We start from the raw sequence: 27,982 nt of genomic DNA, 5'->3' as shown, positions 1-27,982 counted from the left end.
CTTACAGTAACAGCTAGCCTGAGAGAATGAAGCCAACCAGAGGAAGCAGAGCTGGTAGCCTCTGGGAGGAGAGCAAGAGTGGATGGAGGGAAGAGAGAGAAGAAACTGATGAGGTTTGAGTCTCTGGATCCAGGTATTTCTGAAGGCAGACCTATCCCCCAGCCTCTCCATGGTTTGGTGATATGAACCTTGATCAAAACTGTATTCCTCAACTCAATTTGATTTCCTGTCTTCTTTTTTTGCAGTCAAAAAAATACTGATTGAGCAGCTAGAGTCAGGATGCAAACCCAGATCTGGCTGACCCTACAACCTTGAGCTTCCTTCCCAACCTTCCTTGGAGACAACCTCTGCTAATGGTTTGACATTTTTCTCACTGTTTCTTCTTTTTTTAATGACTAAACAAATATTATGCTATATGTAAATATTTAAATTTATGGTATATGTTGCCTAATTATCATTCAATTTGGCTTTACTAATTTATACTTGCCCTAACACTTACATGCTAGATATCTTATGTTGCACCCCCGGGGGGTGCAACTACCCTTTCTACCCTGTTTTGTGCTCTGAGAGGCTGAGCTGGGAGTATAGGTCCCTTACCTTCAGGCTTCTGGTTGGGCTGGTTTGTCCAGGATGGGGGGCACCGGCAGGAGATGAAAAGGAAGGAGAATTAAGAGGTTCCGCTTCTCCTTGGCTCTTCCTGTGGTATTACGGAGGGCTGGCTGCCTTCCCAGACCTAAGGTTACAGTTCTCTCTGCTCCACTTTGTTTTTCTGCTTCTAGCCCTGGAGATTGCCCTCTTCCTTGTGGGTTCCCTCCACCCAGCTTGACACCCTTATGGATAACCCTTTTATTAAATGCTCTTCAAATTACCCAATTTGGGTGTGTTCTTAATTTCCTGTCTGGACTCTGAGTAATACCACTTGCAGAAGGGTATCTTTTCCTTCCACATTTCATGTCAACATAGGATATTGCCCACGTTTTTAATCATTTCAGTTCTCATAAGGGGAAAATGGTATCTTGTTTTAATTTATATTTTTTTGATTATTATTGCATTTGAACATCTGTTCATATGTTAATTGACTATTTGCATATTTCTCTTAATTGCTTGTTAATATTCTTTGCCCATTTTTCTTTTGGGTGATCTCTCTTTCTCTGTTTTAAATTCCTATTATGAGTGGAATATTTGTTCCTATTATATTTTCCAACTGATTGTTAGTATAAGTGAAAATTATTTCTTTCATATTTTGTTATTCCTCTAAACTCTGTTAGTTTTAATAGATGTTAATTGATTCTCTCAGATTTTCTAATATCATTTACAAGGAATGATAATGCTATCTCTCCCTTTCTGATGTATGCCACATTTCTTTACCCCATTTCACTGCACTGGCTAGATCCTCCAGAACACTCTTGGACAACAGGGGTGTCAGTGGGAATCTTTGTCTTATTACTGACTCTAACTCTGCTTCCCCCGGAGTGTGCTTCACAGAATGCAAACACTGACAGATACCCCTTGAGAAAAGTTTAGACTGGTGTGGGAAGCACTACATATTCTTAGAGAGTCCCGATGCACATGAGTATATTAAAAGCTCTAAGTTGTTTTTTTTTTTGTTTTTTTTGGGGGGGGGTTGTTTTTTTTTGTTTTTTTTTTGGTCTTTGCCTAATATAGCTCCGATACCAAATTTTATGTAGTACATTATCAAGCTTGGTAATTTCCATAGGTACTGGAGGACCAAAATACAAACAAAATATTTTGTAATAATATAGCTAAACCACTGTGGTTTTATGCAAAAACTGAATTATTCCAAGGCTGCTTCTTTTTTTTTTTATAAAAGATTTTATTTATTTATTTGAGAGAGAGAGAGAATGAGAGATAGAGAGCATGAGAGGGAAGAGGGTCAGAGGGAGAAGCAGACTCCCCGCCAAGCAGGGAGCCCGATGCGGGACTCGATCCCGGGACTCCAGGATCATGACCTGAGCCGAAGGCAGTCGCTTAACCAACTGAGCCACCCAGGCGCCCTCCAAGGCTTCTTGATTATGTCTCTTTTCAATGCTTATTAGTATAGAAACATAAGCCACTGTATTTTGAATGTAAGGGGTCATATGAATCATCCACCACTTTGGTACATTTTACTCTCAAAAGAAACAGCTGAGATTAAAACACTAACTTAAATGGAAGGATGGGTGTCAGGAAATCGAGCTAGTTTCTCCCCATCTCTTTCTCTCTGTTTTATGCACACACACTCACACAACCAAGCAACGAAATGAATAAAACATTCCTACCAACAGACCTCAGGTTACCCTTTTCTTTCATCTACAGGCTTCCTTATTAACCCTGTCTCCCTTCTTTCCAATACCTTTCCATTGTTCCTTCCTGCCTCCTTTCCCTTTCTTCCGGCAAGCGTGCATGTATGTGCGTGTGTGAATGTGTGTTGTCTCCAGGAAAATCTCTACCATCCCTCTTTTCCCATTGCAATTATCAGTTAAAAATTACTGTTATCGTTGTTGATAAAAATCAAGTGAATATTAGAGAATACGTGCAAGGAGAAGAGAAAAAAGCACTCATTTTTTAAACTCACCTCCACTGCATAATTAATAAATGTTATGTTTTCACACGAAATTAAGACCTGATACAGAATTGGTGACAACAACCTCCAAAGACCTTGAAAAGACTCAGAAGTCCCCTTCAGAATTCTCACAAGTGTCTCATCTACATTTGCTTTCTCTTCCAATTAAGTCTATTATTCCCAGAGCATTTAAGAATAATAAACTTTTATTCAATTTAACTTTCCATTTGCTTTAATTACTAGTATTGAAACAGCTTTGCTTTCTGCTATATTTCATTGCAAGTCTTTCAGCTATACTATAAAGCTAAATTAAGGCTTTTATAGATTTTTTTTTTTTTTTTTTAGGATGAACCTGATCCTTATTTATTGCTTCTAGGGTAATATTCATCTTAAGTTTTAAAAAACTGACATGTAAGTAAACTCTTAGAAAATAACTCACTCATAAATTGGCAATTTCCTGTGTGGTAAATAAAAAAAAAAATACCAAAAGATGGACTCCTATTTTTATAAAATTTCTTTAGTTAGTTCAATTAGGCCATTTCTGTGAGTGTGAATTTAAATCACATTTCAAGGTTAATATAGATTTACAGAAATCAGTGTTACCTCTACTTAATTGTTATGTCATTATTTTAGTCATATGTTTTCCATTTTTAGTAAAATTTCTTTGATTTCTGAAGTTGGAATTCCCATGTTTAAAAGAATAGATCCTGACTTTATGTTAAGTGAAATGGCACACCAGTTTTTTGGAGGGAGGGGCATGGGGTGGTGTCTGGAAAAATGCCTTTTTCATTAAAAAGATCTATAAGAAGAAAAATTCATTATTGCTAATGAATGCAGGGATTTTACTTACTGGAAGTAGTCAAGTGGTCTGGTACAAAAATGCACATTGCATTACGAACCATAACATTGGGAGGTTTGTAATATAAGAGCTGCTAAATATATTTTGAATATCACAAAGACTGTGTTTCTTCCCCGGAGCACGCTCTTTGTTATACCGTGCTTCTCATATTCTTATCTTTTTCATGAGTAGTGAATCTCAATAAAATCTATGGATTGTGTTATGTTTAAAGGTTATTTACTGAACCAATATTTTCACAGATAAGATCAATAATATATGTGTAAACCTTTGAAATTTAGATTGGAGAGGAAGCTGCCTAATAAAACTCGGGTACTGAATTTTATACAACATCTTACCAGCCTTTTAATTTTATATTCAGGTCCTGAAGGATCAGAAGACAAACTGAACACATCTGCAATTATCTGGATTTAGCCCCGATGGTTTTATGCAAAAACTCTGAATGCATTTAAGGTTTATGTATTGTGAAGGCGGTATGTAATGATTACCCATTTCATTTCTTTGTTAAGAACCTTTGTCTAATGTTAAAATTTTGAAGGAAAAGTTTTATGTTTATACCTATTTAGCTGCACCATTAGTGCAAGATATAGACTAAGGAAGTGCTAGAGTTCTAAAGCATGTTTCATTCAGTGATTTTTTTTTTATAGAGTTGGTATCTAAGCTGTATTTGTAAGGCCATCAGTTATTAAGCCACGTAAGTGTTAAATTCCTTTTGAAGCTTTCAAGAGGTATTTTAATTAAATTTTCAAAATTGCTTTTGGATCATCTTCACAATTCTGTAGTGCTTTATGTCCATTAACAAAATAGTAATTAAAATTAAATTTTAAAGGAAATAACCACAGTGGGTCATACTTTTATTAACTTGAGGTAGATAATGAACCTGTCCTATATAAAGACTGAGCTAAATCTGCTGAAAGGCTGGGGATAGTATATTTTAATTAAGGTAATCCTTGTTTGCATCTAACAAACAGCATTGCCACTTAGAAATTTAAGATCTTAGTGATGCATATTAGTACGTTACCTCAACAATCTAATAGAGATTTAATACTTGTGTTTTAAAGAGCAATTTGTCATAAATTAAGAGCATTTGCATAGTAAATTTCAAGGATGTTATTCTTTGCAGAGTTTTCTATAATTAGGGAATGCATTAAACATTAAAATTTTATAATTTTTGTAGTACTAGGAAAGCTTGCTTTGTTATTAAACTGAGCCTTATTTTCAGCTGCGCATAGCCGTATAGAAAAGTCCAGTCTTAATAAAGACATAATGAATGTACTGTCACTAAGATTTTTTTTCCCTCTTAAATCTTAAGTGAAGGCTTATGTGTTTAAAGAATGTTTTATCGTGCGAAATGCAGCTCTGAAGATGTCTATTTACTTGGATGGAGAGTATTTAATCATTTAAAAAGTAGGCCAAAGAGACTTACCCCAACCATACTGCTAAATAGTTGTAAGCTGCATCATATATAAATTAAGTGTTCTGTAATTGGGGGTATGGGTAGAATCTTCCTTTAGTTGGCTAAGTGTTTACAGTATTTGTATCAATGTTAGTCAGTTAAAGGAATTAAAAAATTAAGAATGACAACCTTATTCTCAAGGTTGCTTTTATTTTAATGGCTAACAAGATAATTCTAGCATTTGCATTTTATTGATCCAGAGAGAATGATTTTATAAAATATAGTTTAGGATAAGGCTCAGCAGCCTGGTTCACCCATGGTCAGATGGAGTTTTGACTTGTGGTTGAGAGTCTCTGTCACTTAGACACTTTTACCTGGGGATAACTTCAGGGGATGAAGGGGTGAAGGGCTGTGTGCCTCAGAGAAGGATTTACACCGAACTCAGTTTACCTTAGATTACTGTGTATTCTTCCTTCTTATTATCCTCTCCTGTAAACTACCCGACTCCCTGTGCTTTCTCCAACCAAGAGGAAAGGATCTAGACTCTCTGCCACCAGGATCTACAGAGGTCATTGGCTTGAGCTTGTAGTAATTTTTAAAAAAAGTTTCCCCTTGGCAGGGAACACAAGTGTTTATTGAACATTCATTCAGTGGATGTCTTCTGTCAAAGGACTAATTCAGGTTATATAGGTGTGAACATTATGTGACTCATGATCTTTAACTCAGCACTGCATCAGTTCTAACAATAGTTATAAAATATTTAGATTCCTAGTTTTATGGTATGTTGGAGCCAGCATGGAAGGTGATATTTCACTGTTCTCATGATTTAGAGATTTCTATGCTGTCAATATATCATCATCATCATCATCATTATATAATTAGCTATAAGAGTCTCATAGCTATAATGTGTTTTAATTAGCTATAGCTAAGGAATAATAGTAATGAAAGAGGATATTCCAATTCTTCCTTTCATCAGAAGGGCAGGCTGAAGTGAAAATAGTAGGCACCTGATGACAGTAGGTTGTGAGTTCAAATCTCAAAATTGTAATTATTGGCTGGGTGATCTTGGGCCTGAATTTCTACATTTGTATGTTGGAATGTACACACTCCGTTCAGTTTTAGCTCCCTCTTTCTTCCACTTTAAAAGACTATATTAACTTGAAAGCTCTAGTGGTTTCAGAGATAACATCTCTGGTGAAGATTCCTTCTTGCCCTGTTTGTACCACCAACTGCCCATCTCTACCCCTCGGTATTCAGGAGTTGAAAAATTAAAGCCCAGAAAGATAAAATGATGGATTGAGGGAAACACGAAATAATTTAAAAATAAAAATGAATAGTGGACGCAGATCAACTTCTCCAGGCCGCTCAGTGTTCAGGATGGATTAAGTGTCCCCGTGGGGGGTGGAGTGCTGAGTTTTACCACTGGGACTTAGGGAGGAAGTGCCAAATTGTCTGTGATGGCAAAGGATCTACCACCTAAGGTCTTAGATTAAAACTACTTTCAGGCTATTTTGTTGTTGAGGTTGTACTGTATTAGATGCTCAGCAAAACCTGGTGATTAGAAGCTGGTCAATGAAGATCCTGAACTATAATTGACCCAATCTCCATCCGTTGTAGCTCTAAGAGCCGGAAATAGCATCCAACGCTGTTCAGCACTTTCTATGTCAGAAACCACGCATTTCACATTTACTAACCTATTTACTTATCACTAAAATTTCCTGAGGTTAGTACTGTTACCACTCCCATTTTACTTATGAGGTTAGTGAGGCGCAAAGAAGAGGACATTGTCCGTGTAAGGAAGTCAGAGGACTGGGAAGCTAATCTAGGCAACCTGATGCCGTGGCCTAACTGTTTAGCACTTTGCTATTCTGCCACTGAATATTATGTGGGCTGTCTAAGGAGAATTAGCACAAAGGTATGTATGGAGCCCAGATCTTTCCTTCTGTGACTGTTTTTAGGTTGGAAGTAGCTCTAATGGAGGGCACACATGGGAAAGGGTCTGAGAGAAGAGCAGCAGAATAGAGAGTAGTCATGTCACAGGGCTCTGGAGGCAGGAGATATGGCTTTCACTTTATTTTTTAAAATATTTATTTTAGAGTGAGAAAGAGAAAGAGTGAGAGCATGAGCAGAAGGGGCAGAGGGAGAGGGAGAGAGAATCCCAAGCAGACTCCGTACTGAGTACGGAGCCGCCGCGGGGCTCAATCCCAGGACCCTGAGATCATGACGTGAGCCCAAACCAAGAGTCTGACGCTTAGTGGACTGCGCCACCCAGCCGCCTTAGGAGAGGTGACTTTTCACAATGGTTCTGCAGCTCCTAGCATGAGCTCAGGTGAGCTGTGGAAGCTCACTGAATTTCCTGCTCAGTAAGGTTGTGATGTTAATTTCCACATGGTAGTATTGTTGTTTCTCATCACCCACGTGGCCGATGCCTGGTTCAAAGCAAGGGCTTTATCCTCAGTAACTATTGTCAGGATTTACCCACTTATTACTTAGAGAGATAAGGGATCGCAGTCGTACCCTTGTGCCCAAAGTATTCCTGTTCAAAAGTTAAAGTCTGCCTCATTTTTGTTAATCTTGGTGGCTTATAATGGCCCTTGTTTCTGTGATACGGGTTTTACAATTGTGTTTTCAAATAAATATAACTTCCTTTTCTGGTTACTTCTATTTTTCCATATGAGAAGGTAATAAGCATCTGCAGGAGATTGGAGGCTCACTGCAAAAATCCAAGATATGTTTATGAGCCACTTATTTGCAGTTAATCTCTATGATAACACTTTGTGGGAATTAGCAGTGGTTAGATTGATTTTGGAAGGACAATCCTAACAGGACGTTTTCATTTGGAAAGAGGAGAGGGAGTTTTATTTTTTCATTTCAGTAAATACAGAGTACCTACCATGTGGCAGATACTGTGCCTGAGTAGAGTGAATACATTTCATTTTAAGAAGTCACTGAGCAATTGATGGAAGCTGTTTGCTATGCTGTGTTGACATGGACTGTGATCCCAAGCGGGCAGGAAAGTGTGCCAGGGTTTGAGAGAACAGGATGACAGAATCTGACTATGTATTTACTCTACATGATGTAAGTACAATAATATGAGCAAAATCCAAACCCAAGTCATTTTTTAATGAAAGATGTTTTTTATAAAGTGTTTTGAATATGTTGACTATTTTGGACTTTTTTCTACTATATCTAAACATAATTTGTATTATGCTTGTATTATATGATCACTGGCATATTTTGCCTCGCTCATTGTGTCATTTTATACCAACTTGATATGATCAGTGTATAGATAGGAGTTTATCTTCAAAGAGAAGTTATTAATTATTTTTACGTATATAACAAAGACATAGACCCTTCCCTTTAGGAGTTTAGAGTTTAAACTAGACAGTACTAAGACCAAAACACGCTATAATATCAAACAGGTACCTACATTGAATAAAACATTTTGTATTTCTAGAAATGTCACTTACCTACCTTGATCAGCATGTGTGCTAGTAATTTTTGCTTCTCTTTCTGCAAAAACAGAAAGAACTAATGATTCAGTCCTAATGGGGAAAGAGCAAAGATGTCACAAAATCATACAGTTCTTTAAATTAGTTTTTTTTTATACTTCTTATTAGGATTATGCTCTTTATCTATGATTGCTGCTCTAAAATATTAACCTTTAACAAAATTCATTGCACAGCCGGTTGTAGTTCTGTGATCTGCCCAATTACAGCATTCTGAATGTTTATACATCTTTGGGAATCCCCAGCCGGTCTCCCTAAATTCTCTGAAGAGAAAGAAAAATTCCAATCATTGTTTCCCCTTCCTGCTTTTGTTCCGAGAGAATACAGACCTGCTCATCAAGAGCAAACACACGGAGGTGAGAGATCAGTGAAATTGTAGGACAAGGCAGCCGAGTTCTGCTTTGTTGAGCAGAAGGAGTGAGCCCTACGGTCTCCATGAGGTGTCTCGCTGTCTGCGGAGGATTTGTGTGAACTGTCGGTTGAAAACATTGACAGCGTTCCATTAGTAATGAATTATGGGAGTAATTTCATTAATTTCTTTACCTCAGTCAGTACATGTCAGTGTAAGTTGCTCAACCAAACATCAAAAGAACCACTGCATTGTAACCTTTTAGTCTTTTACTGTGTAACCAGGAACAGCAAAGAAATAAATTAGCATAACATTCCTTTAAAAAAAAAAAGTGACTGGAGATAAGCAGTGGACATAATTTTTCCTGTTTTTAATTTAATAGCAGGTTTATGGTTTTATGCAAAACCATTCACATTATATTTGACCCTCTGGGAGCTGCCTGTTTTTTTTTTTTTTTCTTCTGTGGGTATAATTTTGAATCTTTAATAATCTGTTGTTAAATCCAGTCTGAGTTTGATTAATGAATTGTGATGAGCCAGTGCATTAATTTGCAGGTTTGGTCTAATGCCCTAAAAGGCTGCTTTGTTGTGGATGTTATTAACGCTAAACTCCTCAGGAGGAGCCATGGGATGGCAGTGTGCCCCAAATAATGGACAAGCTACATCTTTAGGAAATCCCAATGAGGGAACTATAGCTCTAGAAGTGACTATGGAGCTATGTTATTGAAGGAGAAAATCCTGATTGAGTTTAATGTCCTAGAACAGGGGTCTGCAGAGACCAAGGGTTCTCTGGATGAAATTCAGGGGGGCCTGTGGATTTAGATAGTAAAATAATTCTTTACTTTCATCAGGCTTTAACTGAAAATTCACATTCTGTTCAATTATAAATGTAGGCAACAGGCCACAGAATTATTAATAGTATCTGTGACTTTGTCGTCAATAAAAATCACAGATATTTTTATAACATATTATGGGGTTACGAGTAGCTCAACATGCCATTTGTGCTTATCACTGCTTCAAAATTATAGTTGTTATTAGGACAGCTGCTGGGTCTGGTTATTTAATGTGTTAGTAAAGAAATACACATAGCACAAATTTTTAAGATGATAACCATATTTCAATATGATTGGTTGCATTTGTATTCTTGTTTTAGGCATTTAAATACATGATTCTGAGAAGGGGTCTTTGGCCCCCAAATGGTTAAGAACTCCCCTTTCTAGAGTGGCTGTTGTCCATGCCACCATCTTTGTCTTTGGTAAACTGATACTTTACTTCTTCCTCAGAGCTCTATTTTCAGGAGCAGGGCCAAGGCTCAGATGTGATACCCATGTGGCCAGATGATAGTTGACTATGTGGTGTTAACATTACCAACTTCTCATTTATTCCCCTACTTTCCTCCTTCTGGGCTCCTGGAAGCTACAGACTGTTTATTTTATTTGCTGTTAATTTCCCAACCACATATTATACTGTTTGGCACATAGTAGACACTTAGAAAATATTTAATGAATTGTGATAGTTTAGGAGGAAATAGATTTTTTTTTTGCCCCATTTGAGTGAATCTGGGCTTTAAGATCATTTTTTAAAGTGAAAGAAAAATCTGGTCACATTCTGAAGAGTTTATTGCATTATAAAAGGTATTTACAAGGCATTAGGAATGTTTTTTAGGAACTAATATTAACCAGTTTATTGTCCAGCAGCTCCGCTTATCGGGGAACGGTAGACTCTCATAACTGATTTTTAAAAAGTATTGTTATCATTAAACAAAAAGAGAACTGGAATTCTCCAAAGGCAAATATAGCCGCAGAGAGATAAAATTAGATTAAGGAAAGAGATTAGCATGTGTGCTGGGAGTGTGTATAAGTGTGTGGATGTGTTTTTGTGTGTGTCTCTGTGTATAAAGAGACCCAGCCCGACTGAGAGAGTCTTTAGAACTGTAGTTGCCTTGGAGATTATTTTTCAATTTAATTTAACAAGTATTGAAACTGAAGCACAAAGAGGTTAAATGATCAGTGACCTCCTAATTGCTAAATCCAATAAAGCCTTCCTGGACCTTATCTTACTCGACCATGCTCCTGCATTTTATGTTGTTTACCTTCTACTTTTTCTGAAAGTCTGTGCATATGCTGTTTGTACCACCCAGAATGCTTTCCTTTCCTCCTCCTTTCTATCTCTGCCCCCTACCCTTCTTCCAGAAGAACACAGCTTTCACACCCACCTGGTCTCCATCCTTTAAGTAGAGCTTTGCTCTAGTTCCGTGTTTATCAAATTTATTTTTCATTCTTGCCATCCTTAAGTAGCCTTTTTAGACATTTAAAAAAAACTCTCCTCATTCTCTCCTCCACCAAAACCTGGTGTAATTTTAGAACCACAGATAGACTATAGATCAGTTGATGTACTCTAACCTTCTGCAGGGAAACAAACCAATATAATATCCAAGAACCAATTTCCCCTCTCTGGGAGTTGGATCACCCCTGCTGAGAATGCATACTCTTGTGGAATTCAAATGTCACCAGACTGTGGATTCAAAAGAGGTTGCGAAGGGCACCAACTTCTAGCCATTTTGCTAACAGAAATTCCAGTCTTTCCTACAGAATTTCTTCCCTCCCCCAACTTTTCAGGAGTGTTTACCTGTTTTGTATAAAAGTAGGTTTTGTTCTGTCTGTTTCTACCTGTGGGGGAACTGGGAACACAGTCACTATCTCAAGGATGGACTGGAAGAGAATTGTTCTCCATTTTGTCTTTGGTCATGACAGTCAAGCCCAGTGAAATGCAGCTGGTGGGCAGTGACTCTCAGAACCCTCTTGTTGCTTCCACAACTGCCTAGTGGGCGGGAAGGTGGTCACCCTCACTGCTCTTGCTGCTGGCTACAGGTGCCCATGTTTACTGACTGGTCTCTGATAGAGTAATTGCTCAGGCAAGTGTGCTATTTGGTGATACTAACTCTTTTACTTCCCATCTTACACAATTGTGTTCTCTGGGGTGCATCTGAGACAGCAGGTCAACTATGCAACTATCCCACCGTCTCTCTGCCCTCCAAGTTTGGCCCATGCTGTTCCATCACCCTGGAATGTTTTTCTCCTTTTCAACTAGATAACTCTACTCTCAGTTACCATATTATGATATCATTTCTTTCAGGAAGCTCCTCCAATGCTCCCCCACAGTCTATGTGTGGATACTCTTCCTGCAAGCTCCCCTGGTATCTTGTATTCCTAGAGTTATTATATGACAGACTGCTTATTTTTCTGTATATCCCATTATCATTCAGGCTCCTTACATGCAGAAAGCATGATGGTTGTGAGGTTTAGCAAGTGAAAATACAAGATGCCCAGTTAAATTTGATTTTCAGATAAACAATGAATATTTTTTTAGTATAATTATGTCCCATAATTGAATATTTGCATATGGGGCATATGTATTTGAATATGGGACATACATATACTAAGAATTATTCATTATTTATATGCCATTCTAATGTAACTGGCCATCCTGTCTTTTGCCTGGCAATCCTAAGAACATGTCATGTTTTACTGTATTCCTGGAGCCTAGCGCAGTACCAGTCATCTAGGAGACACTCCGTAAATCCTTACATAGTGGATGAATTTCTTTTAGAAGCTGGTGATAGAGCAGGGAACAAAACAAACAAAAGGGTTTGCCTTCTTGGAGGTTATATTCTAGTGGGTGAATATAAATAATAAATAAATAAAATACATAGCATGTCAGTGTTAGTAAGAGCTATGGAGGAAAATGAAGCAGAAAAGGGGATATATAACATGTCTAACATAGGGCTGATTTTTCTTCTTGTCAAACTTGCTGTATGTTCATTCTTCCTCATTTCAGCTGATGGCAACTCCATTCTTATAGCTGTTTAGATCAAACCCCTGGAAAATCATCCTTCCTCTTTCTGTTATAGTCCTCATCCAATCTGTTAGGAAATCTTATTTGTTCTCCCTTCCAGAATCTGACCACTTGTTACCATCTCTACTAAGAAGTCATTGGTCCAAGCCACAATCAACTCTTACCTGGATTACTGCAATAGCATCTGGGATGGTGTCACTTCTGCCCTTGTCTCTGTATGCCCCATTTTCAACACAGCAATAGAAAGAGATTTTTTTTTAAATCTAACTCAGATTATGTCATTCCTTTCTTCAAAACATTCCAATGGCTCCCTACTTTCCTCATTTTAAAAACCAGGTCTTCAAGGATCTTCATGATTCAGCCCCATTATCTCTTTGATCTCAACTCCTGCAACTCTTTCTCACTAGGATGACCGGCCAACCATCTCAGTTTGCCCTGGATGCCCTGAAAGTCACACATCCCAGGAAAACCCTGAGTCCCTGGCGAACTTGGACAGTTAGTTGCTCACCCTATCCATCACTCTAGCCACTGTGCCTTTTTACTGTCCCTCCAACGTACCAGGCACACTCCCACCTCTGGCTTTTGCACTTGTTCTCCCTGTTATGAACATTCTTCTCCCTATATCTAAGTCACTAATTCCTTTCTACCTTCCAAGTTTTGTTCAGATGTCATTCCTCTCAATAAAGCTTGCTTCCAAAACTCTATTTATAATATAATTTAAACTCCTTTCACATGCCCTCTGAACAGTCTGACAAATGCTCCTTGACCTGCCCCTGTTTTATTTCCAAAGCATTTATCCATCTCCAACACACTGTATAATTAAGGTGTCTGTGCTTATTGTTTATCTCTTCCTTTTAGAATCTAGGGCCCATGAAGGCAAGAATCTTTGTTTTGTTTACTTATTTGTCCTAAGCACCTAAGTACCTGGCTCACATTGGCACTGGATAAATATCTGGTGAATTGAACTGAAAAGGGATTGGAAGTTGTGGAAGAAATTGCAATGAAAATGGTCAGGGATGAAGGTGATATTTATGCAGAGATCTGAAGAAGGGAGGGAATGAGCCATGTGAATCTAGGTGGAAGAAACATCCAGGCATGTGGAAGAATGAGTACAAATGTCATGGGGCAGGAATGTGCCTGTCATGTTTGCAAAGAGCAAGGAGGCAGTAAGACTAGAGTAGAGTGGTCAAGACGTGGTGGGTAGGAGATGATGTAGGTGACTGGATGGCAGTCCAGATGATGTAGAGATGTAGTCATGACCATTATTTGGCTTTTACTGTGAGTAAAATGAGACGCCAGTTGAACAGTTTTGGGGAGAGTGGTGACGTAATGTGATTCAGCTTTAACAGCTTACCCTAATGACTGTGTTGACAATCAGCTATAGGGAGCAAGGGTAGAAGAAGGAAGGCCAGATATGAAAGGGAAATGAATCAAGAAAGAGATGATGTTGGTTTATATAAGATTAGCAGCTGACGGTAGTGAGAAATGACCAGATTCTGGATAAATTTTGAATTGAAGCTGACAGGAAATGTTGATGATCTGGATGTGAGGTGTGAGAAAAAAGAAGAGTCAGGAATAATTTCTGATTTTTTTTAAAGTAAATTTTTCCTTGCAGTATAATCATGCATACAGAAACATGCCCAAATCGTGAGTGTAGAGCATGGTGAATTTTTCTCAAAGGGTCAATACTCATGTAATCACCTCTTCCAGCAAGACATAGAACATTACCAGCCCCTGCTATGCTGCTTCTCAGCCATCATCCCTCCTCGAATAACCATTGTCGCTGATTTTTTTCCCACTAAGCACAGCTTAACCTGTGTTCACAAGTTTTGATGTCATGTTTTCATTATCATTTAGTTCAAAATATTTTCTAATTTCTATTCTGACTTCTTCTTTGACCAATTTCCAAATATTTGGTGGATGTTCTAGTTTGTATCTGGTTACTGATTTCTTGCTTAATTCCACTGGTTCCAAGAATACATTAATGGTTTCAATATTTTGAAATGTTGGGGGACTTAGGAACTCAGTTTATGGCCCAGAATATGGTCAGTTTTGGTAAATGTCTCACGTTTCCTTATTAGATGGAGAATTTTATATCTGTCAATTAAATCAAGTTTGTTAATATATATTTAGCCTATTAACAAGTCAGGAAATGACAGATGTTGGCGAGGATGTGGAGAAAGGGGAACCCTCCTACACTGCTGGTGGGAATGCCAGCTGGTGCAGCCACTCTGGAAAACAGTATGGAGGTTCCTCAAAAAGTTGAAAATAGAGCTACGCTATGACCCAGCAATTGCACTACTGGGTATTTACCCCAAAGATACAAATGTAGTGATCCGAAGGGGCACGTGCACCCCAATGTTTATAGCAGCAATGTCCACAATAGCCAAACTGTGGAAATAGCCAAGATGTCCATCAACAGATGAATAGATAAAGAAGAAGATATTATATATATATATATATGTATAAAATGGAATATTATGCAGCCATCAAAAAATGAAATCTTGCCATTTGCAAAGACGTGAATGGAGCTAGAGGGCATTATGCTAAGCAAAATAAGTCAATCAGAGAAAGACAATTATATAATCTCACTGATATATGGAATTTGAGAAACAGAACAGAGGATCATAGGGGAAGGGAGAGAAAAATGAAACAAGACAAAACCAGAGAGGGAGACAAACCATAAGAGACTCTTAATCTCAGGAAACAAACTGAGGGTTGCTGTAGTGGAGCGGGGTGGGAGGGATGGGGTGGCTGGGTGATGGACATTGGGTATTTGCTATGGTGAGTGCTGTGAATTGTTAAGACTGATGAATCATAGACCTCTCCCCCTGAAACAAATAATATATTATATATTAATAAAAAATATATTATTTAGCCTGATTGTTCAGTGAGTAATTTTTCAAAGTTTATTGAAGTCTCCTACTATAATTGTGGACTTAATCTCTTTCTATATTTAGTTCTGTTAATTTTTGCTTTACTTTTTTGAGAGACTGAGTTTAAAATTGTCATATCTTTCTAGAGTAACTTTTTTTTTTTACTATTTAAAAAGTTATTTTATTGTCAAATAAATCATACACACAAAAGAGAGGTAATGTATCACATATATATAGTTTAAAGAATAATAGAAAAATAAGAGTCTGTGAATCCACAACACAGCTTAAAGATAGCCCTGTTCTTGTTTACATTCCTGCCTAGTTCTCTCTCACACCACGATCCTGGATTTTTTTCCTAAAGATTTATTCATTTGAAAGAGAATGAGAGCGAGCGAGAGAGAGCATGTGAGTAGCGAGTAGGGGAGGGGCAGAGGGAGAGAAGCTTCAAGCAGACTCCCCACTGAGTGCCAAGCCAGATTTGGGGCTCCATCTCACAACCCATGAGATCATGACCTGAGCTGAAACCAAGAGTCAGCACTTAACTGACTGAACCACCCAGGCATCCCTATCTTGGATTTTTTGTTAATTGCTCTTGCTGTTAAAAAGAGTCTTATCATAATTATAAGCATCCCTAAATTATGGTTTAGTTTTATCGTTTTTTCATCTCCACATCTGGCAGATTAACTTTTAAATACCATTATGAAATGTCCCTTTTTATGTTTAATGATAGTGTTTATATATCTCTCCACTCTTTCTCTGTAATTTCAGATGTGCTTATTTAGCAATGTACAGTTGAATTTTTATTTTTTCATTTAGTTGAACAAACTTTACCTTTCAGTTGAAGTATTTAGTCCATTTACATTTAATGTAAGTAATGTAAGGATATATTTGGGATTATATTTACTGGATATAACAGCATGCATCTTTAATGAATAGAGTCTAATACAAATTACCACTTCTCAGATAATGCTAGGATTTAATAACATATTAATTCCATTTATCCCCTTTGGCTATGAGAATTATTGCTCCTCATGCATTTTAATCATGCATCTTAAACTTCATAGTATATTATTATTGCTTTGTAGTCAATAGTCATTTATATTTATACTCATATATACTTTTCTATTGCTCTTCATTCCTTCCTGAATTTCTGTCTTTCCATCTGGGATCATGTTCCTCTTGTCTAAAAACCCCTTCAGTATTTCTTTCTTTCTTTCTTTCTTTTTTTTTTTTTGATGTCCGATCGTATTTATTTGTCACTCATAGAAAATCTCATTTTTGACTGGACTCAGACTTAGAGGTAGAAGATCTCAGAGACGACAGCCTCTGTCTCTTGGCAATCTGTTCCTGGCATTTTTCTTTGGCCTCCTTCATTCTCTTGGCCAAAAGTTTAGCATATTCTGCAGCCTCTTACTTATTTTTCTTAGGGCGCTGCTTCTTCAAAACAATACGCTGCCGTTTGTGCTGGAGGACTCGTGGAGTAACAAGACGCTGAATCTTAGGTGCTTTGGATCTAGGTTTCTTCCCTTCTTTGTTTAGGGCCTTTCTCACAACATACTGGTGGACATCATCTTCTTTAGAGAGACTGAAAAGTTTGCAGATTCTGCTGGCTCTTTTGGGCCCCAGGTGACGAGGCACAGTAGTATCAGTGAGTCCAGGAATATCCTTCTCCCCCTTTTTTACAATGACCAAGTTGAGAACACTGAGATTGGCATCCACAATGCAACCCCGAACAGATTTGCGCTTTCTCTCTCCAGTCCGCCTGGGTCTATAGCAGGAATGCCCCTTACTCAGCAGCAGGCAGACACGACCATGGGTCAAGACACCTTGCTTCATGGGGAAGCCTTGTTTGTCATTGCCACCACTGATTTGGACCACATAACCCTTCCATTCTTCACCCAGAGCATCAGCAGCAACTTCTGTGGCCATACGCTTCTCATAAAAGGTACGAAGTTTGCGTTCATCGTCCACTTCAATGAGTTTCCGGCAGCCAGTAGCTGGGAAAGAGATGTTCAGCTTCATCCTGAAGCAGCCTACCGCCTCCGAGGCGCCACGAAAAAGAGCACCCCTTCAGTATTTCTTTTAGTATGGGTCTGCTGACAACAAATGCTCTTTTTTTTTTTTTTTTTTTGATGCCTTTGTATCTGAAGGATGTTTTTACTGTGTATAGACTACTAAGTTGTCAAAATTTCTTTCAGCACTTAAGATGCATTCTATTTTCTTCTGGCTTCCAAGGTTTCTGTTCAGAACTTAGTTGTCATTGTTGTAGCTCCTTTGAAGGTAATATGCTTTTTCATCTGGCTGTTCTTATGGCTTAGTTTTTGTCTTTGCCATTTGGCAGTTTTATTGTGATGTGACTAGTAGCTTATTTATCCTGCTTGAAATTGATATCTTTTGTCTGTTTTAGAAAATTCTCAGACATTGTATCTTCAAATGTTGCTTTGGCCCCCATTCCCTCTTGAACGTACTTCTGGATATCCAGTTACACTTATATTATACTTTTGCCATCACTCATGTGTCTCTTGCACTGTTTTTTATATTTCCATTCTATTTTTGTTGTTGTTGTTTTTTGGGCTAAATGTTTTCTACTGAGCTATCTTACAATACTAATCCTCTTTTTACCTGTGTTTAATCTGCTATTAAACCCTTCTGTTGACTTAATTTTATTATTTATTTATTTATTTATTTATTGTTTTTTAAGCTTTTATTTATTTATTTGACAGAGAGAGCACAAGTAGAGTGGCAGGCAGAGAGAGAGGGAGAAGCAGGCTTCCCGCTGAGCAGGGAGCCTGACGCGGGGCCCGATCCCAGGACCCTGGGATCATGACCCGAGCCGAAGGCAGACGCTCAACCTACTGAGCCACTCAGGTGCCCCAAGCATGGGCAATTTTAGAACTCCAATTAAAATAATGCTCTTAAGCCTACAAAATAAGCAAATCTAAAGCTTAACATCCAGGACTTTCCATATATCAAAAAACTAGTAATTGAACAGTTACAATAATTGATTAAAATAATATGATCTATAGATGTCCAAGAGGATTTAACTATTTTCTTCTAGTTTTAAGCTCACACTAAGCTTCCACTACCCATTTTATTCACTTAAATTATCTCCTCTGCCAGCATTAATTAGTTCATAAGCAAAGGAGCAAAAGCCACAAAAGTCAAATTTTATTTCATTAACTTAAATGCTGAAGAAAATGTGTATTTCAAATCTTTAATTAAACTCATTTATCTGAAACATGTTTACACACAGGACAGATAGAGGATTTCAAGTAACTTATGGTAGAGTCCACTGTCCATTTAAAAAATATGCTTCTTTCTCCCACAAAAACTCTATGTTGAAAGGCAAAAAAATTTTCTTTTATACTACATAAAAGCTAGATGCAAACTTCTGATGTATATTTACTTCACTGTCAACTCTGATGCTGAAGCTGGGAGGCAGAAATGTCCGTAGTTCGGTTAAATGATGCAAATAATAAGCTTCCGTTTCTCTGAGATATAAATTAGAAGCCTTCATTCACTGTCTATCACAGTAGTACCAGACTTGATTGACTCTCACATCTGGTCACTTCTTCTTTCCTTTCCCTTTTTTACTTCCCTCTCCTTGCTGAAGACTTTGGTCACCACCTCCTGTTTTTTGTGTCCTTGTTTTTAGTTTGGGTATCATTTCTGCTACATACAACATTACTGACTTACGTGATGGGAACTGTACGAGACAGAGGCTGCCATCTTCCTGTTTGAGCTGGAACCGGACTCTGCCCCTGTACTGAACATCACGATTCCACTCTCTAGAGTACATTTTATTTTTCTCAAGGAATACATTAAGTCCAACTGCTGAGCACACATCTTGAATCTCAGTAGCTGTAGGATTTTCAACAGCTTTACTTATGGGGATTCGCCTCCCCTCTGCGATGGTCTTCTTGTTATTTAAATAAGCAGGATAGATACAAATGAACCTGTCCTGATCGGCCAGGGGGGCCGGGGGGGCCGGGGACCGAGCGGCAGCACAAGCCATCTTCACCCAGGCCCGCACAGAGCCCACCCAAGACCTCCCGGGGAACGACCGGCCGGAATTCGGTTCTTGACTTCTTAATTTTAATTATTGTATCTTTCAGTTCTAGAATTTCCACTTGATTATTTTTTAATGGATTCCATTTTTTCTAGTGAAGCTATCTTGTCATCTATTTTTAAAATATATTTATCCATGTTTGATAACTTTGATATCTGAATTATCTGTGACCCTATTTCTATTGTCTTCCTTTTTCTTTTTTCTGATTTCTTGGTATGTCAGCTAATATTTTGTTGAGTGCCAGAAACTTTGCATGCAAAATTATAAAGGCTCTGGATGGTGCTATTTTTCTCTAGAGAGGGTTAACTTTATATAATGGTAGGCAGCTGGAATAAGAGCAGAGCAATTCAATCCAATCAGTCTATGACTGGAAATAATTGGGTCTCAGAATTTGTAAGGTTGTAGATTCATCTGCTTGGTTCGACCTGTAGGCTGCGTAATCTTGGACAAGTACATAATATTTCTATTCATCACTTTTTTCATTGATAGTACAGGGAAAATAATAGTACTTTCCTCACAGCGTGGTTAAGAAAATTAAATGAGTTCATATATGAAAAGTACTTAGATTAGTACCACAGTAAGTGGTTAGTAAGTGTTTGTTAGTGTAGCTAGTAAGTCTTGCCCTGATCAAACAAACATCCAAGACCAAAATCTTCTCCTTCCATTCCTGCATTTAACAGATATTAATTTGAATGGCTACTGATGGAACTCAATATGTGGAGAAAGATTAGACCTTTTTAGAGGATAGGAACAGGAAATAGGATGGAAATGTAGAACACTTAAAAGCTTTTGCTAGATTGATTATAGTGTCAAAGATATAATGTAAGCATCTCAGTGTTGGCCCATTGTTAACCAGATAATTTCCTACATGTAATTCAGTTAGTTCCCATAATGTTAAGTGGAGTTTCAAGGTGCAAGTCTTGCACTGTGGAGGTTATTTTAAAGACTGGTCAATTTCCTACTTGCTGTCTCTGAAGTGGGAGTGAGGAGTGGTTAGAGAAAGCAAGCCTCAGGAAGAAGGAGTAAATAGTTTCTAACGTTCTCCCCATTCTATCTCCTGGGCTTTGTTTTACTTCCTTTTGGAGCAGTGCATTCTTGATGTAGGTTCCAGGAAAGGTGTTCTATCAACCATGAATTAGACATAATTTCATTAGAGAATTTCCCAACTAATGTTTCTTCTTCACTTTTATAAGAATCATCCTAGTAGGATCATTCTAGTTTGATCGGATTCAAGGTACCTGATTATGCCACAGACACTGTACATGAAGCAATCTGTGTTTTGACTGGTGATAAATTGATAATCACCTAGCTGGCTCAGCCAGTCCACAGAGAGGCAGTTAATATTGTGAAACTTCAATAAAGTCGGCTGTCAATGCGATAGATATTACAGGTGAACTCCTTGATCTCTCATTGTAATCCTTTGAATCTCTGTTATCCATCACTCTATAATACATTTGTTTAGGAGGAAAATAAGCTTCTAAAATCTCACCATCAAAGTGAGTCTCCACAATAACAATTCTAAATCTGACATACAAGTCTCAACAACACTGTCAGAATACTGTTTAGCTATCAAATTTAGTGAGGTGCTGTACATTTACAGAAGGATGGCAAGAGATTGAAAAGCGTTCCCCTTTGTTTTCTTGGACAATAAAAAAGTTGTAGAAGCATATCCTTTTCCACTCCCCTTACCAACCAGCCCTTTGAGTAACTTGGTATTAAGCTTCTGAAATTTTCCTACTGCTAAGCGTTAAGTGGTACAAAGAGTAAGAATTAGATTACAAAAGGGTACAGCTTTATACTTATGAATGGAAGCAAAACTCTGAAGAAGCAAAATACCGACAGATGTTTTTTATTTATGAAAAAGGATTAACTTCTTTTTTGTTTTAGTTATCTTTAGTTTTGTTTTAGTTAGTTACTTGGTTTCATTGTCAAAATGAGTTAGTACCTCAGTAATTCTTCTCAGAGAACTTTTACCCACAAAGGCCAAAACTCAAGAGTAAAACTAGTTGTGGCTCCACTTAGCATTTCTAGGATGTTACCTTTTAGGAAGAAGACATTTACTCTTCCCATGGTATATTTTGAATTTATATGAACATTCTAGTGAATGATCTTATTGTGTGCAGTTTAGTCTCCTGAGGAAAGAATTTTCTTCTATTTAATCTCAGGAAATGGGATCAGCTCTGCCAAAGTATTATAGAACCCAAGGAAACACTTCCTGTATTTAAGTTAAGCAGCTTTAAAATTGCTTAAAGGGGTCTTACTAATTAGAATTCCAGTGGAGAAAGCTTGGGAAGGTTTCAGAATGCTGTATCTGAATCCACTTCTTTTCCACTCCTGGTGGGAATTTTGAAGGGATTTCACGTCGTTTCCCTAGGAGGTCAATTACAGACCTACTTTCCCCAATAATTTTTTAATTCCTTATTCTCAAATATTAAATACACAAAGGAAAATATAGTCTTTAAGCTATGGTATGAGACATAGTGATTGAATCAAAGGTTTCTTATAGTTTCAAAAAAAATTTGGTTTTCTTCATCTTTATTCAGAATAGTCTGGGAGAAGTGTGGAACTAAAAGTTTCTGAGGATATGGGCTTCATGACAGCAAGCTCCTTGAGGACAGGGACATGTATCGTAACTTTTCTCAGAGCAACTTGCACAATATTTTGTGCAAAATTTACATTCAATAAATATGTGATTAAATCTACTGATTTCTGTTGCTTGGAAAAATACTTCTCACTTAGGTATTCTAGAGCAGCCTGATTGTTTTGAAAGAGAAGGATCGTGTCAGAACGTGTTTCAGGCAATCTTTAGTGTGTTTTACTTGTAGTTGATCTCTCGTGCCATTTGGACCTTCCTGGTGTGAGTAGAATGTTGCTAACTAACAGAATGTTTGCTCTGGCTTTTGAACCTATCATAACTAAATTTAATGAAAGGGCTGGAAAGGAAGGGAGGCAAGCATAAGATTAATTTTTTTTTTACATATGGTACATTATTATTTCCAAAAAGAAAATTATATCTAACATTATAATTAAAGCAAATTTTCACAGACTTATTGGAGGCATTGTGTAATATTTTTAATCACAGTAATAAGCACTAAGTTGAAATGCTCAGAAAGGAAATAGTAATAATAGCTAATATCTATTGATTACTTAGATGAGCCATGTTCTTAACTTTTAGGAACAGTGCCTTCCAGAGCCGAGTCACATTTGCCATTTTTTAATTCAACAACAAGGTGACCGACTGTATTTTAGGTCCAACATAATTTCTTTCGATCCTCGGTATGTGAGGCTATGTTCATTTTCATAGTCATGTTAAAGGTTTTGGACCTTTTAATAGCATCTCATCAGATGCTTCTAAGGACCTGACAGGAAATTCTGTGCCCCATTTACCTTGTGTCTTTAAGCCACATTCAGTTCTCCATTCTGGGACATCTTCAGTCATTGGACTCTGAGGAATTTGAAGAGCTCACCAAGGCACTTCATTTTGTTAAATGCTCCCAGTGAGGCTTCATGTGGTATGTGGAATTTCATTAATTTGGAACTCAGTGTCATTGCATTCAGACAAGGCCAGTCTAGAGGGCAGAATTTCAGAGGAATTCATAGAAAGGAGAATGCTGGAATACGCAAAGGAGGAACATAGGGGTAATATACCGATATTGTTATTTACCACACAGAAGATGAGCTTCAAGGGATTTTTAAACCATTTTAAACCTTTGGTATGAAAAAAGCTGATAGATAAATAAATTTATTGGATTTGGGAAAGACATATGGTTCCTGCATCCTGACACACAGTGACAAAGTTGTAAGCAGATAAACAAGAGAGCAGAAGAACTCACTCTCTTTCTCAGTACTCTCTGAGGCTGGTACATAGTAAGCTTCCAATTAACTTTTGTTGAGGGGATGAAAGAAATTGCTGTGAAGGAAGATTTTTTAGGATACTAAACCAAAATACCAAACCATGATCATCTCAAAAGAACGTTAACTCTGGATTTACTTGTACAAATGAGGAGGACAGTGTGAGAGGCAATGGGGACAAGTAATAAAATAAATGCTTGTTCCCTCAAGATTCAGTGTGCCCATTCACTAGCACACTTTACAGTATAAAGGAGGCTAGTATAAGTGGGGACCTGTGGAGCCAATAAGCTTTTGTTTGATTTTTAAAACTTTTTTGTTTGCTTATTTGCCCCCTACCCTCAACCATACTCCTATGTGAGAATAATGGGGTGTGATAATCTTAGACGAGTCACTTGACTTGGATTTTTCATCTCTAAGGAAATGGGGTTGTAACAGGTGAGACTTGACATGTTTTTGAGGTTTTATCTTGGATTTTTTCTTTCTTTCCCCTTCTCTCTTACTTGCAACTCACCTCCCCACAGTTTTATTTATTTTTTATTTATATTTTATTGGCTCACCCCAAAATTATAAAATCTCTAGGAGAATATACTTATGCTTGTCTTTGCCATTTACTATTTGATTAGAGCCCAGAAACTGTGAGGTTATACCATTAACTTGTAAATTTCTGTCTGATGGAAAAAATAATCTCAAAGATTTAATTAATTACCCTGAGGACATTAACCAGTTTTGTACCTAACCTTGCAGTTTTATTCTATCTTTCCTTTATTAGAATTGCCTGTAAACCCAAAGTCCTCAAGTGCTTTTTGTTTTTATTTATTTTTTATTTTTATTCAAGTATAATTAACATAGTGTTATATTAGTTTCAGGTGTACAATATAATGAGTTGATAATTCTATATATTTCTCAGTGCTCATTAAGATAGGTGTACTCTTAATGCCCTTTTTGAACTAATTGGGTTGTATATATGTTGGTGTACACAGATTTTCTGATTTTAAGACTTAGCTGCAAATGGAAAGAGCACAGAAAGAAAATGAGAGATTGATTGGGGTGAGGTGGTGATGTATAAAGGGGCAGTTGAAGAAAGACTGATTCCCTGGTCCCTTATTTTAAGGAATTTAATAAGATGAAGATTGGAATTCCCAAGAGGAGAGACAGAGCAATGGATTTCTTTCTGTAGTTAAGATATTACATAATATTCCTGGAAAGACCTGTGTGGATCCCAGCTCTGGCAGTCGCCAAGCAGGAGGGCTTCCCCTACCTGCTTCTTGTTCCCCACCCTGACTCATACACCTGACAGAGCGGCAGCTCACACTTCCCTTCTAGAAGTCTTGCGACAAGATTCTCAAGATGGAATGGTCTTTGAGAGAGAGATCAAAAGCCCCTCAGTTTACATTTGTCTCTCTATTTATTTCTCTAGGTTGAACAGGGATTTGCTTTTCCTTGTTTTAGGAATTACCCTATTGGGACAAACAGCTGTTGAGTTATATGATGCAGAAGAAGGGTTATCAAGTTTATCAGTCTGAATTCTCACTTTTTGAAAGCAATGTGTTCTGCAATTACTTCAGGTATCAGTTCTAAGTTTCATAAAGTTAAACTTATTGAGTTCTGGGCCATTATTTCCAGTATGGAACACAGTAACATGTATGTAACATCTGAAAAGTCATTCCTTAAAAAATTATGAATAGCACCTTATTGTACATTAGGAGCTTCATGGATTTTTTAAAAAATGTATTTTCAAAAACTAGATTAAAAAACATAAGTTAGCTATATCCTCCAGTGAATTAGGAAACTCAAAATACTGTTTACTTGGGGCTAAAATAATCCCCAGTATACTTATCTACTTCTTGGGTCATACTGCATCCAGTCATGGTGGAATACTAGCTGGACTTCAGAGCTCTACCAGAGAATCACAGACTACACCTGGGGATCCAAACCGAAATGCTCAGGTGCTCTCAGTAAAAGAGGTCTTGGCATGCAGACGATGCTCAATAAACATTTATTGAAAGACTAAAACAGAGGAAATTGCTAAGAGCATGTTAGAGGTAAGGAGGTCTCTGGCAACTTTATAAAGCACAGCAAAAGTAAACAATTACTTCATGCAGGAAACCATAGCACAGAGAGGTTGAGGTGGCTGAACCAGGTGCCGTAGATCTAGCGCAGCCCCTGCTACAGACTTGTGTCTGTGGGCAAGATATTTTAACTTCTGTGAGCCTCAGTTTCCTCTCTCTAAGAGGAAGTGGCTTCTAAACTGTGGTTTTCCTTTTTCAAACTAAAGTTTCTGAAGAATTGTAATATCCACAATAGGAAAAGTAGACCCCTTGGGTTGAATCAAGGAAGGCAGACTGTAGCCCTGCCTGCTCTGCCACCCCCTGGACCCCCTCAGCACACAGTTTGAAAGTGGTTGGACTTCCTCTGTGAGGCCCTCTCTGGCCATGACATTTGTGGGCGGTGTTAATAACCAGGGTTCCAGGGAGCTGTCCGGAGGCCAGGGGAGGGCACTCAAGGGCATACTTTGAGAAGTACTACTTTAGAGTGTCTTCTTCTCCCCTCACACCTATTCTGGGCCCTTTGGTCTCTAAGTCAATTGATGGCATCACAATCTATGTTGTCTCCTACACCCGAACCCTGGGAATTATCCAAAACTGCCCCCTCAGTGCCCATATCCACTAAGTCACCAACTGCTCTTGGTTTTCATCTCTGAATATTTCTGAAACCTACCATTTCTTCTGCAACCCCACTACCACCCCCAGGATTCAGGCTTTTATCCTCTTTCTCTTGGACAATCACAAAAAACCCTGACCAGTCTTCTGACCTTCAGTCTCAGTCCATCCCCATCTGTGCCACTCCTTAACAGAAGTATTTTCATTGCTCCCCATGGCCTAAAGGACAATCCCAATCTCCTTCAGAGGGCAGGTGGGCTCTCCATGACTGGCCCGACCCACCTCGACAGCCTCTACTCACATGTGCCATCTTGTCCTTTATGCTCTGGCAGGATCAAACTGCCCAGAGTTCTTCAGATATACCACATAGTGTTACACCCTCACCCTTGGGTCCTAGGGATTCTCCTCCTCTCTTGCCCTCTACCTTTCTTTTCTATAGCTCCTTTTTCGTTTCTTTACGACTTTGTGCAAGTGTTATCCCTACAGAAGGCCGGCTAAGGGCCCCATTGTGTCTGTTAGGACTCTGCTTGCCACTACCACGTTATGTTAAAATTATCCAGATAGATATAGTTCCTCCATTAGATTGTAACTCACTGGAGACCAGTATTATTTCTTTTTATACCTCTTATTCCCCTGTGTCAAATACAGTGCCCATGAGCTTCTCAGTAAGCAGCCTGTCATGGGATTATCTCTGATCTCAACACATCAGCTCACTGATTCGGTTTCCCATGAGATTAGTCAAGAGATGTAAGGGAATTCAGGGGCAAGGGAAGGGCTAATGTATAGTGTAATACTTGCAAAATTAAAAAAACCCAACTTTTTCATATAAATGCTATTCTAGTACTTACCATAAAGCTACTTAGAGCTTTAAAATTCTATTTTCTTTTCCTTTTAATAAACTGCATCATTTAAAGAAGAGGAAAGTCAAAACACACAAGTGAAAGATGGTAAGTAAATTTACTCAAGTAAGCCTTGGGTATTTTGAGTAAATTGCCAGTTGTTCCTTTGTCTTAGCATGAGCTTCATGGAGGGTGAATGCCTACCTTGTCCCCCAACCCTGGCACACTTGAGGATCAGGGAAGCAAGCTTCTTCAGTATATAATTCTCTCTTTCCTTGTCTAGCACCAAGGCTACCTCTAGCCTATATGACACCCTTGTGTGAATGAGGAAAAAGCAACTCCTCTGCAGTGATGCAGCCCCAAAGGCACAGGGTTTAGCAACAGAACCATGACTTCGTGCTAAGACAAAGGTGACTGCCCTCTAGACAGATGGCCCCATAGGAAGGGAAGCTGGATTGGAGCGCCTCCACCAGGCACCTTTATGAAGGGCACAGACTTACGGTGCCTAATGCAAAGAGCAACACATTCCCTCCTTGTCCTCAAATGATAATCTGTTGCTGCCAACTAAGCAGGAAAAGGAATAGTCATGGTCTCTCTGAAGAGCATTTTGGTAGGTTTTCTTGTCAAGTCTAGCTTGCCGTTTTGTTGGGGCTAGGTAGTGGCATTCTGTGGTGCTTTCTGAGCTGTGACCCAGAGAACTCCCTTCTTTGCATAGAATTGTCATTTTGTATAGCTCATTTTGCTAAGTGACGAAGCTGATTCTGTCACAACGTGAGCCAAACAAAATGGTGACCACTGGCTCATGCGTGAGGGATCTCTTCATTTCCACGCACCCTGGTAAGCGTTATTCACGAGCGGTTCATTATTGGTCTTTATGCATAAAATGAATGTGACATTTGAGACAGATGTTTATTGTTTGTTACATACATATATATGTATTTTTTTTTCTCCAAAACTCCAGCTACTGAAATTGGCCAAAATTACCATCACAAAGCGCAGCTTTTGTACGTTTGGCGTTGCATTCTGATCTCTGACCTGTAGTAACAGCATTCAGATGTGGTGATCTACACATGGACAGACTTTTCTTTTTATTGACAGGAGGGATGGAGTTTCTTGAACAACTGTGCTCAGGCTGAAACAACTGCTGAGTTCCACCAGG

The 27,982-nt window shown here is 38.2% G+C and overlaps 1 protein-coding gene, 1 long non-coding RNA gene and 1 pseudogene across 2 annotated transcripts; 1 reads left to right on the top strand and 2 right to left on the bottom strand.

Annotated features, from left to right (window-relative positions):
- Positions 1-27,982, top strand: LOC141373412 (uncharacterized). Its single transcript, XR_012379355.1, has 5 exons — positions 1-133; positions 246-356; positions 2,909-2,974; positions 3,781-3,892; positions 27,785-27,982. It is a non-coding gene; the product is annotated as an uncharacterized lncRNA (long non-coding RNA).
- LOC112824412 (small ribosomal subunit protein eS6-like) lies at positions 16,656-17,508 on the bottom strand (annotated as a pseudogene).
- On the bottom strand, positions 18,131-19,583 carry LOC141373352 (signal recognition particle 19 kDa protein-like). Its single transcript, XM_073896003.1, has one exon. The coding sequence runs from the start codon at positions 19,416-19,418 to the stop codon at positions 18,969-18,971; it is 450 nt and encodes a 149-aa protein (XP_073752104.1). The 5' UTR covers positions 19,419-19,583; the 3' UTR covers positions 18,131-18,968.

The sequence above is a fragment of the Callorhinus ursinus genome, unplaced genomic scaffold (genome assembly GCF_003265705.2).
Source record: "Callorhinus ursinus isolate GAN/ISIS: 27379988/994484 unplaced genomic scaffold, GSC_fseal_2.0 scaffold9, whole genome shotgun sequence".
NCBI lineage: Eukaryota > Metazoa > Chordata > Mammalia > Carnivora > Otariidae > Callorhinus > Callorhinus ursinus.
The sequence above is the reverse complement of the archived record's forward strand: the minus strand, read 5'-3'. Positions and strand labels throughout refer to the sequence as shown.